The sequence below is a fragment of the Eptatretus burgeri genome, chromosome 1, assembly GCF_056783735.1.
Source record: "Eptatretus burgeri isolate ZD-2024b chromosome 1, Ebu_testis_v1, whole genome shotgun sequence".
Classification (NCBI taxonomy): domain Eukaryota; kingdom Metazoa; phylum Chordata; class Myxini; order Myxiniformes; family Myxinidae; genus Eptatretus; species Eptatretus burgeri.
In genome coordinates, this window is record NC_140961.1 from 141,471,287 (window position 1) to 141,483,804 (window position 12,518).

Genomic DNA, 12,518 nt, shown 5'->3' on the forward strand with positions numbered 1-12,518 from the left:
TATGCATTCAACGCCACCCTCGAGTCTGTGGTTGATCAGTGCCCCAGACGAGATACATTTCTAGTCTTGGGGGATTTCAATGCATCGACTGGAACTGAAAGGGACGGTTATGAGACGTGTGTTGGTCCCCATGGGTCAGGAACTATAAACCAGAATAGCACTAAGTTCCTTGACTTTGCAAGAAGTCATGGGATTAGGGTGGCCGGTTCATGGTTTCAGCGCCCACAAGCTCATCGCTGGACTTGGTATTCCAACGCTGGCAGTGTGGCAAAGGAGATTGACGTGTCCTCGTTGATGGTCTCTGGAGGATGATCCAGAACTGCAGGGTCTACCAGAGTGGTCAGTTCCTCAATACTGACCACCGGCTTGTTGTAGCAACTCTTATAGCAACTATATATATATATATATATATATATATATATATATATATATATATATATATACATATATATATATATAAAAATAGTTGTATATATCATTATATTATCTATATATATATATATATATATACATATATATATATATAAAAATAGTTGTATATATCATTATATTATCTATATATATATAGTTACGAATTCCGGCCAGTCCGGCATGCGATCGGCCACGAAACTCAAATCGCAACACGTCGCCCACCAGAACGGACAATTCAGTCGTGACCCTCTTGGAACTACCGCCAAGGAGCTAGCCACGGGTGGGGGTTTAACCTCACCACAACCCAGTCCGCATTCTACCCGCGCGAAATATGGTGAATCGCCAAATGTCGATATACCGAAGTACCCGCGCGAGTAGCGTACCGAGGAGTTGTACCACTCCGCAGGTCGACTCCGGACATGAACCGCTTAAGCGGCTCATTCTGTGCTGCAGGGATAACCGAGCGGAGTTATCGTCGACCTCGACGGTTCAGATTATTTACCGGGTGTTTTAAACCCACTACAAATCCCCTACATGATGCAAGATGGAGCTTTCAATAAGGGGAGAAAAAGGACGCAACGAAACGGAAAACTTCATACAATGCACATATATTTCACACACACAAGCACGTATATACAGCCATACAGTAATGCACATATAAAAGAAAGGACACAATGCAGAGCAACAACCGAATATGATTTACTACACAGAACGCTTATACAATTTTACTTCACCCGACTGGCGCCACACACACATACGTTTACACAGAACCCAAAAGAAAATGGAAGTCGCGACTTCCCTGAGCGTGTCGAGTCCTTCCTTTGCGTCCGCAACCCCGAGCCTCTCCGGCGTGGTCCGCGAGCTCGTGCCGCGCGCGTCGCTCGTGTGGTCTGCTCGACAGTACGGACGGGGTTTTGGGGAAACGGACGGGGTTTGTTCGGCGCTATTTTCCGTGCTCCTCACGGGGTCGCAGGGCTCGTGCGAGGATCAAAGAAGCAAGGCCAAACGACGACAAGACGAACCCATAGGACAAGAACCCGACTTGAACAAGAACCCGACAAGAAGCCCCCCGAACCCTCCTCATCCGTTCCTTTTGTAGCGCGGGGCCCCGCCCTTTGCTCTGCCCCGTTTCTGGCTCCGCCTCCCTTCTGGAAGCTTCGTAAAAAGGGGCGTGCCCTCTCATTCCCCCCTCCCCACGCCGTGCGGGGGGGGGCGAGGAAAGTCAGTCTTGGCTCGGGGCCAGGGAATTATTCCCCCAAAATCAGGACCCCACCTTTTTTCACCTTTGACCTCTGGCCCAAATCGCACCTCCCCCATGCCAAAGCGTGGGAAAAGCAGAAGGGAAAATCCCACAAGTGTTGTTGGTTTTATTCCCCGCGCGACGTACGACGAGGGAAGAAAGATTCGGGTGGGAGATGCCCCTTCGCACCCCGGCCTCCACTGCCACTCCGCCCCTCCCATCTGTCCTGCGGAGATCGTGACCGCACGGTGCTCGTTGAATTGCGAGTGGCGAAGATGTGGTAGCGTAGTTGTGGAAGGTGGCGTCGTGTAGTGAATGGCGTGATCGTTGAGATGTTGGTTGTGGCGATGTTCATTGTTCTTGCACCAAATTAACAATAGCCAAAGAAAAACGGCTCACTGAAGCGTCGCAGCCCGAATGGATCACATACATTCCCTCTTTACAACGGGTTTGGGCTAACTACACATGAACTTAGCGATATATCTCACCTGAGGACCCTTTATAGTGTAATGCGAATTTCCGCAACAGTAACAATATATATATATATATATATATATATATATATATATATATATATATATATATATATATATATATATATATATATATATATATATATATATATATATATATCTGGAAAAAATTAAGAAACCACTGCAAAATTATCAGTTTTTCTGGTTTTACTATTTATAGGTATGTGTTTGAGTAAAATGAACATTTTTGTTTTATTCTATAAACTACTGACATTTCTCCAAAATTCCGAATAAAAATATTGTCATTTAAAGCATTTATTTGCAGAAAACAACAAAGATTCAGCGTTTTCAGACCTCAAATAATACAAACAAAACAAGTTCATATTCATTTTTAAACAACACAATACTCATGTTTTAACTTAGGAAGAGTTCAGAAATCAATATTTTGTGGAATAACCCTAATTTTCAATCACAGCTTCCATGCGTCTTGGCATGCTCTCCACCAGTCTTTCACATTGCTGTTGGGTGACTTTATGCCAATCCTGGCACAAAAATTCAAGCAGCTCGGCTTTGTTTGATGGCTTGTGAGCATCCATCTTCCTCTTGATCACATTCCAGAGGTTTTCAATGGGGTTCAGGTCTGGAGATTGGGCTGGCCATGACAGGGTCTTGATCTGATGGTCCTCCATCCACACCTTGATTGACCTGGCTGTGTGGCATGCAGCTTTGTCCTGCTGTAAAAACCAATCCTCAGAGTTGGGGAACATTGCCAGAGCAGAAGGAAGCAAGTGTTCTTCCAGGACAACCTTGTACGTGGCTTGATTCATGAGTCCTTCACAAAGACAAATCTGCCCGATTCCAGCCTTGCTGAAGCACCCCCAGATCATCACCGATCCTCCACCACATTTCACAGTGGGTGCGAGACACTGTGGCTTGTAGGCCTCTCCAGGTCTCCATCTAACCATTAGACGACCAGGTGTTGGGCAAAGCTGAAAATTGGACTCATCAGAGAAGATGACCTTACTCCAGTCCTCTACGGTCCAATCCTTATGGTCTTTTGCAAACCTCAGCCTGGCTCTTCTTTGCTTCTCATTGATGAAGAGCTTTTTCTGGCTTTGCACGACTTCAGCCCTGCCCCTGGGAGCCTGTTTCGAACCGTCCTCGCAGTGCACTTCACCCCAGCTGCCGTTTGCCATTCTTTTTGTAGGTCACTTGATGTCATCCTACGGTTGTTGAGTGACATTCGAATGAGTTGGCGGTCATCCCGGTCAGTGGAAAGTCGTTTTCGCCTTCTGCCAGTCTGTAGCTTTGTTTTCCCCAATGTCTGCTGCTTGACCTTGTTCTTATGAACCGCTGTCTTTGAAATTTTAAGGATGGAAGCAACGTGATGCTCACTGTATCCATCTGCCAGTAAAGCCACAATTGAACCCTTCTTTTCCTCACTCAAAACTTTTCTTTTCAACTCTTAAGGCATGGCCAATAGTTATTTTTTTGATTTCAATTACTTTTGAGGTACGACTAGCACTGTTTTTGCTATCCAGCTGGTCATATTGCAAGAGGATAGTGATGACCACAGCAGTGGTTTTTATACTTTTCCTTGTTAAATAAGATTCGGTTCAGGTGATCACCTAATCAGTACCTCACTAAGTAGAATGAGGTGTGCCTGTGTTGGAATTCAACAGACACTGGAATGGAATGGCTGCCATACATGTCGAGATGCTGATTTAAAATTTTTTTGGAGTTGTCTCTTATTTTTTTCCAGAGCTGTGTGTATATGGATATATATATATATATATATATATATATATATATATATATATATATATATATATATATATATATATATATTATACATACATGGCAGAAATAAAGAGACACCTTAAATTTACTCATTTCATCTGTATAAAGCAAGTTTTACTCAGTGATTTGTCCTAATATTCAACGATTTATTTGCAGAAACGAGTTCCTGGGTCGTGTACAACAATTAACTGTCCTGATCTCATGTCTGATAATGAGGGCTTCCATACATTGTTGGGAGAGTATAAGTAGCATGTCCAAGGTGGAGTGACCTGGTCGGAATCCAAATTGATGATCTGAGATGAGGTCATTGGAGAAAATGTATGATTTTATGTCAACTGTGATGATGCATTCCATAACCTTGCTGATGATTGGAAGCAAGCTTACTGGTCTGTTGTTAAGGCGTTCCATTTTTGCACCTTTTCAACGTAATGCTGTGATGTTGACCGATTTCCATGCAGATGGAAGATGACCTATGGTAAATGATGGTGAAAAAGGACAGAAAGAGGAAGTACAAGAGCAGCAGAGCAGGGTTTTTGGACTCCTGAGCTGATGCCGTCCAGTCCAGTTGCCAAATCAGAGCAGTTGGGTATGACTTGGAAGGATGGGTAAAGAGGGAGAGGTTTGGGACACAAGATTTGGAAGCAAACACAGAATTGAGGTATTATTATGTCAAGGATTGTTTTCCAGAAAAAAAACAAAACGACCTCAATGCAGGATCACTGCTCACCTCTCCCCTCCCCCACCCCCACCAGCCCCCCCCCAACACGTGGAACCAATTTCCAGACCTTTCATCTCATTCTTCTCTCCTGTTCTTCAAAACAGTTGTTCACCATCTCAGATAATCCCCCAATCCAAAGCCATGATATTTTCTACTCTCGTTAACCTCACCCCAATCCCTCCTTAAATTCCCAGTTTTTCCCTCCTGACTTTCCTTCTGTATCCATCTTGTCCACCACATCCTTTCCTGCCCGCTATTCTTCACACACCCATTGTCTGTCCAAGTTTCTTTATCTATTTTGACCTTTAACTCTGCTGTTGGTGTCCCCCTCCCCCCTCTCGACTGTTCCTTTTGTCCTGTTACATCCTGATCCATTCAGTGTACTCGCTGTTCTACGAGCCTCGACTCTGTACAGTATACAAAAAAAACCCTCTGTAGCTGCCATTGTCACCATGCAAGGATAAGCAATTGTATCAGTAGTGTGATAAGGGGTGTGTTGACCACGTGGAAAGAAGTGGATCATCGCTTGGTTGTGCTCCATGCCACTAAAGTTACAGATGTTGGGGTATACAAAAGAACACAATAAAAAGTTTATGAATTATGTGACAAAATGCCATAAACCACATCATTACATCTCTTTTGGTTTGGTTGTAATAAAAACACTTAGAACCACAACAAGACTGTGTGCAGCCTGTACTTTGTTCCTCAGTCAAAAACAACGTTCATGTAATCCATGGTAAGTTTGCCCAATTTTAACAATCACCAAGTTGTTAAACTCATTTTACTCTCTTCTTTTCTTTAAGCACCTGGTGCATACAAACAACTGAAGACATTCCTTATTGAACCTCCCATTTTTGATCTCTTTCACCAGCACAAGAATAAACATCTTCCTTATTTATTTTTATTCTAACGTGGTGTCTTTTTTAACACAGTTTTCTCCTAATTGTATAAAAATGAGGGGAATCTGCTGAGGCAAACCTTTAATATGGATGCAGCTAGCACAAGAAGGGGCAGACTAAAACTAGATGGTATTCAGAGAATACTTACCCCACACAGTCTTGAGAAGTACTCGGTGTGAGCAAACTATTCTGGTGGCAAATTTGAAATGACAAAAAATAAATTCAAATCAAATGGAAGACCAAATAAAATAGGTACTGCATTGGAATCATCAGAAGGAACCCGAACAAGTAAAAAGCAAAGATGACATCATCAATGAGGAACCTGGATAGGACTCAGGTTTCAACTGTTACTCTTCTACCCTCAAACCCATCCAGGCGGAGCCACGTGAGCCCTATTCAAAAAAAAAAAAAACATTAAAAAGAACAGATTCAAAAATGACATAATTCTGCCTGCCAGACCATGAGTCCAATCAGTTTGAAATTTAAAACATATATTCCCCATCACTACTAGATCATAATTTTGAAGTTTCATATCGATCGATGAAGCAGTTCAAGAGAAAGGATATTTTTTTAAAATTTCCTTCAATCCTATATGGCTGCCAAACCATGTGACATTATCAATTATTCATGAACACCCTGGTATCACGAAGGCTTGGGGAATGTGTGTGAAGTTTCCCCTTGATCTGTCCAGCCATTCTGGAGAAGGGCCTTTTTTTAAGGTTTGAGGGTAAATCCAATATGGCTGCCAAACCTTGTGACCGACAACATCATCGGCAGGGAACTTTGTTCCTCATGGATAGGCAGTCATACCTGTAAAGTTTCTCCTCGATCTGTTGAGCCGTTTGAGAAGATTTTTGAGGTTCAAAAACAAAAATTATATGTATAAAAATAAACACCCACCCATATCTCACCTGTGAATGGAGGGAATAGCCAATCAGCTCTCACCTAATCGATTACACCCAGGCGGCTAGGATTACATAAATGATTGACCCCTCCCACACTCCTCTCGCCCAAGTAGCTGCATAAAGCAACCAAGAAAACTTACACAAGGTAAGTGCTAATGCTGTTTCAAACTCTTCCCAGAGCTCAACAACTATAAAGACGTTCGTTCACACATAGTATACACATGAGAATCCCAATGCTTTCCACCCCCTTAGCGACCGGACGAGTTTCATCACTTATTGGCGAATCATCAGCGATAGCGTAGACAGCAATGCATACCGAGGGAGGGTTCAAAACAACGTTAGCACTTTCCTTGTGCAAGTCTTCTTGGGTTGCTTTATGTAGCTACTTGGGCGAGAGGAGAGTGGGAGGGGTCAATCATATAAATTATCCCAGCCACATGGGTGGAGTCGATTAGTTGAGAGCCGATTGGCTATTCCCTCCGTTCACAGGTGAGAGATGTGGGTAGGTCTTTCTTTATTAATATATTGATTGCTATTGACGTTTGCACGTGGTACATGCTTGGGAGCCTCGTTGGTGTGCATTTCTATCAATGCTATCAGCTGATGATTCAACAATAAGTGATGAAACCGGTCTGGTTGTTGAGGAACTCTGGGACAGGTTTGAAACAGTGTTAGCACTTACCTTGTGTAAATCTTCTTGGGTTGCTTTATGGCGCAACTTGGGCTTGAGGAGTGTGGGAGGGGTCAATCACCCCTGGGAGGTCAATATATATATATATATGTGGTAACTCACTAATTTTCTCAGCAATTCATTAATTTTTCAAACACGTGAACAAATAAAGCAAACACATGAACGCTGGTGGCCAATCAGTTGCATCTTTCCAGAGAACCAATCAATGCACAGGATGTAAAAATCACGGACTCATGGGAGCTTGTCTTGATATGTTGGAAGCTTGCGCACCTTGATGTACAAACCTTTCTCATCCCTATTCACGAGTCACTCAACGCGTCATTTTTTAATAGTGACTTTTGGTTCGACTTGGTCAATACTTTGGAGCGAAATGAACTTTGTTTGTTTGGTTAAACAACCAGGACTGCAAACGAGTATTCCTTTTCTGCTGACCATTTGAAAGCCGCAGTGGCTCAGCGCCATTAAACCTTTCTTCCTTCACCAACCGCTGGAGACACGACGAAGGAGCAATCATCAGCCGGATTTCATCTACAATACGTCATTGCATTGTTAATGTGAGTGAGATTTATCTTCTGGTTTAAGCATCATTTTAACCACCATAATGAAAGGCAATAATCACCACATATATATGGCTGCCAAACCATGTGACTGATGACATTCAATTTTCCTTTTTTGTTTCTGTTGACCAATTTATTCATCGATGACCCTCAAAAATTTTCATACCGATCGGTTGTAGCATTCTCCGTATGCAATTATGACATCAGAATGAAGGCCCCGTGGTAAACTGAATGTTTGATTGAATTTATGCATGAATGCATCCACACATATAGGTCCTCAGACAGTTATTTCCTTAAATGTATGTTCAGATTAGCCCCATCCCCATGTTTTGTGGGATTTCAAATGTGATGCGTTGAGAAGGGTAAAGGATAGATCCCCTCTCTTATGGGAAGCTTTTTTAGCCACGTTCTCGCGTAGCGAACGTGGCACTAAGAGAGCTCCGCATTGTTCTTCTTCTTCTTCTTCTTCTTCTTCTTCTTCTTCTTCTTCTTCTTCTTCTTCTGGTGAAGACAAAACCTTTAGGACTCGGCTCTTTTATATACAAGATCCGGATCTCCTTAAATACTAAACACCTGTACACATCCTCGCATTGAGGGTGCCTTTTGAGAGCGTCTATCATGAACTTTTAAATATATTCTGACATTTGCTTTAAATTTCGAAAAGTTCACGTTACTATTTAAAGATTATTCCATTTAATGCGTTGTAATTTCGTAAATACACGATTTTTTCGTCATGAACAGGAGCCTCCATGACGGGTCTCACTATTGGCTCCTTCAAGGCACGTGACGAAATATCGGAAGTTGTTGTTGTTGTTGTTGTTATTGCCTTTAGGACGCGGCTCTTGGACACATTTGTCCTTGTTTTCTTTACGACAGACACGTTCACACACATTTCTTTCACGCGCTCTGAAGCCCGCCCTCATTTTTCCTCAGCAGCATTCCTTCGTGAGCTCCGACACCTGCCTTTTTGAGCGCACAGGTCGTCATGGTAACCATGCCCGGTGGGGTGGGGTGAGCTTGGGGCAGACGGCACCCCATGGAGACGGCTCGAGGAAATAAAAACGAGCGAGAGAAATCGTGAGGTATGTTCTGTGAGGAGAGACGTTCTGAGATATAAAAAAACGAGCGAAAGAGGGACATTCTCTGAGGAGAAAAAGTCCAGAGAGGAAAAAGCAAAGGGCGAGAGAAGCGACCAAGAAGCGGGTGTCAAACCAGCACCGAAGAGACAATTCGCCCTTCTCGTGCTTTGGCAAGCGAGCGTGTGGGTGTGAGCAGTGCCGCCAACAAGTGAGGCATGGGTCGATCACCAACAACACAAGGGTCTAAACCCACGACGGACTTTCTCGGTACCCTCCAGATGTCGACTGGCGTTCAAGGCTGCCCTGCGAGAGGGTACATGGCGGGCTGCGTGCTGGCGACGGACGTGACACGCATGCACACATTTTCAGGACATTTTCGCTTCACGGATGATTCTCCCCTTCCCCTGAATGATCTGTTGAGTACCCTTGTTTGCATTTTGCTGTAAGTCAACCCCTGATAAGCATCTGCACTTTGTCTCTTTGCTGGCATTTTGATTGATTTTGCTTTGAAATTCATTCTTCATTTACCTCAGCAAATAAAAGGTTCTTTTTATTTATTTATTTATTTATTTATTTTATTATTGATAAATTATTTGTCGATTTCCAACCTGTCCGTGTTTGTCCTTTCCTTCCATTGGTCTAGCATTGTCCGAACCGAGATAGACTGGGAGGTAATCACCACAGATTTGACCAAAAAATCGTCGGCACGCACCAGCGGTTAAAACGCTCGGCCGCCCGAATTAAAATCTAATCAAGATAATATTGGTGCTTTGCCGAGGGCGTGTCCTCCGCTCAGGTAACCACGTGACCTCAAGTTAAATGGAATAATTAGATGGCAGACACTGGAACTCGTGGTTGACTGGGTGGCGTTCGTGGTTTTAAATCAACCCACCGTCCCATAACGTTAATTGTGAGTGGTGACCCCAGGTCTGGCTCTACCGAGGACAATCAGCGATTAATCCCCGAGTGACAAGTTGGTGTCTCGATACCCGTCACCGCAACAATGTATATATATATATATATATATATATATATATATATATATATATATATATATATATATATATATATATATATATATTCATTCCTCATGGGGAGTACTTGCGATATACCGAGTTTTAATTTTTTCCATGGAGCTGTTTCAGTGATACAGAGGTCTAACTTTTCTCCATTTTTCTCCAACATGGCGACCACATCACATGACCTTTGATGACATCATAATTATCATTAAAACATTCTGTACAAGTTGTCGCACCTATGGTGAAAATTGTGTCAATCGGACAAGTGGTTCCAGAGGAAAGGGAATAACAAAATACAGACAACCATGTTTAGGACCAATCACTTAACCCCGCTTTTCACTTGATGCGGGCTCATTAATGTGGAAGGAGGTAGTGGAGTACAAGCGGATGCTTGGGTGTGGAGAGGGGAAACTCATGGGGTAATTTGGCCCATTAAAAGTCAGAGTGGAAGAGTATTATTACATCACAATTTTACAAACATTTTTTTTCATCATTGCCAATGCCACAACTGCCATTCAAATACAAGTGCATCATGTACAAATGGTCGACACGGTTGTCTAATTGTCAAAAGTGATACCAAGCAACGATAATCTTTCATTTACCCGTCATTACAAGACTACTGCAGTTGTTCAACAGTTTTACCACGTCCTTCTGAAGCAATGCAAAATCTTGCTCACTCAGAGCCTGGTCCTTGAGCGCCGTCGCCGCATCGTTCCAACACAACATGTCAAAGTGCTCTCGACTGCTTACGGGCAGATGACCCGCTAACTCGCACAGCGCAACATTGAAAGCTCCTAGATTTTTAGTCTCCGGGCTGGATTTTCTTGGCCAAATGAAAGCGCGCACCATCGATACCATGCACCTGGCTGTTGTGGTCCTCCACTTCACCTGTTCACCTGTATTACTGTTGTTGCTATTTCGATCACATTTTATTTTTCTTTCTCGTCGTGGCTTCCTCATCTCAAAACTTTCATTCATGCTTTCAATCATTTTACAATGTTGCCATTCTTTGGTAGAGTCCGTTGAACCTCCTTGTGCATCCCTCTCCCCGTTACCCTTAGTTCCTCCTCCACTCCCCAAACGGAACCTCTTTTTCTCTTCTTCTTCTGCTGCTGCTTCTTCTTTGTCGTTCTCCTTCTCAGGCTCCTCTCCCCTTGTGAACATCACGTTGTGTGCAATCTCACATTGTGCCATCAGCTGCACAACTTCACATACGATGTCGGTCAGTTTTTTTAGTGCCCCGGGCTCTTCAGGATGCACAGACACCGCAAAGCTCGGTATTGGCGAGGCTGGAGGAAGTGCCAAGCGGAGTGGGATCGCCGCCCGAAGACCGGGGATCACGGACAGCTTCATCCACTCCACTGGAAGCCTATGCTCAAGGTAGTAAGCATGTAAGTGCAGGTGGTTCACAGAAGCACAGGCACGCAAGCTGTTGAAGCCAACACGAAAGCCTGGGTGTGCGCTGAGCAGCAATGTGCGAAGAGCCAGACGCACAGCCCGACTGGACAGGGCCTGGCAGAGGAGCCGTCCGGGCTGAGGAAGGAGCAACACGTGACCAAACTCCAACGGGCTCACATTGATTACCAGGTAGTCTCCATCCCCATAACAACGTCCATCGACACTACTATCGCGATGCTCACAATCAACTATCAGACCAGGTAGGTCAGGGTCTGTCGTGTTTGAACATCTTAACCAATCATCCATTTCACAAATATAATTATCATAATCATCAACCTCCTTCTCATTCTCAGGCTCGCCATGCACCCGCAACTCGAAGAGCACCTCCCGGCAAGGAATCCGCCCAAAATGAAAGGCTTCGTGGTCGAAAGGTTGTTGAACCGAAGCAAAGCGCTGCGGGGGTCTTCGCTCGCTGGACCTCTCCGGGTTCAGCTGTGCCACAAACGGGAAACGCACATCGTGCGGGGGACTGAGCACGCGGCTCAAAGGAGAGCCGCGCAAGGGGTATCGGAATAACCCCGCGTCGAGGCGGGACTGCCACGCAGTTCGCAACGTCTCATCAAAGTGTGAGAGACTGCTGGAAGGCCACGACACTCCATTCGTAATGAGGTCTGAGCGGGAGACTTCGAATCGCAACGCTTCGGACCACCGCACATTCTCACGGCACGTCATCATGCCTTTCACCACACAGATTCTTGACCACGTGTCGTGGTTAAATATAATCGACTCTCAAATAAAATTACAATAAACCAGCGTGGCCGTACGTGAAAAAAAAGAAGAGGAAAAAAAGTATTGTGACGTCAATTGTGATGTCATAGCACAGTGTCCTGTCATTGGTTTGGTAAATAAATGGCCATAACTTGGGAACCACTTGTCCGATTAATTGTCGAGGACAGCGGTCACAGACAGACAGACACACAGATTGCTGAAATCATCGATAGATGTATTATATCCGATCTTCTGTTTACTGTCAAAACCGTATAACATCGTTTTATTATAACGAAAATTAAAAATAAAACAAAACATCAATTTTACATGCCTATTGAATGTGCAGCCTGCTACACCGCTCCATAAGCCACCACACAACAACAGCCGTTATCATGAAATTTGGACACTAATCTGTTGCTAAGTTTTTTTTTTAATAAAATGTAAAACGTACGAGAAACTTTTACACTTTCCACGCGAATTAAACTCTCACGACAATTAATTTGATGAGGACTCAGCTGGCGAACAAGGCAAGGCAATAATAATGTTTGAGTTGTATAGGA

General features: G+C 43.8%; 1 protein-coding gene across 1 annotated transcript; it reads right to left on the reverse strand.

Moving 5' to 3' along the window:
- Nucleotides 1–9,871: 9,871 nt before the first annotated feature.
- Nucleotides 9,872–12,093, reverse strand: GDPGP1 (GDP-D-glucose phosphorylase 1). The gene has a single exon (XM_085845777.1). It carries the CDS (start codon nucleotides 11,923–11,925, stop codon nucleotides 10,387–10,389), a length of 1,539 nt encoding a protein of 512 aa, XP_085701903.1. The 5' UTR covers nucleotides 11,926–12,093; the 3' UTR covers nucleotides 9,872–10,386.
- Nucleotides 12,094–12,518: the final 425 nt, after the last annotated feature.

What these genes read in the sequence shown, in the direction of transcription:
- GDPGP1 (XM_085845777.1), bottom strand. Translation starts at nt 11,925, where the DNA reads ATGATGACGTGCCGTGAGAATGTGCGGTGGTCCGAAGCGTTGCGATTC.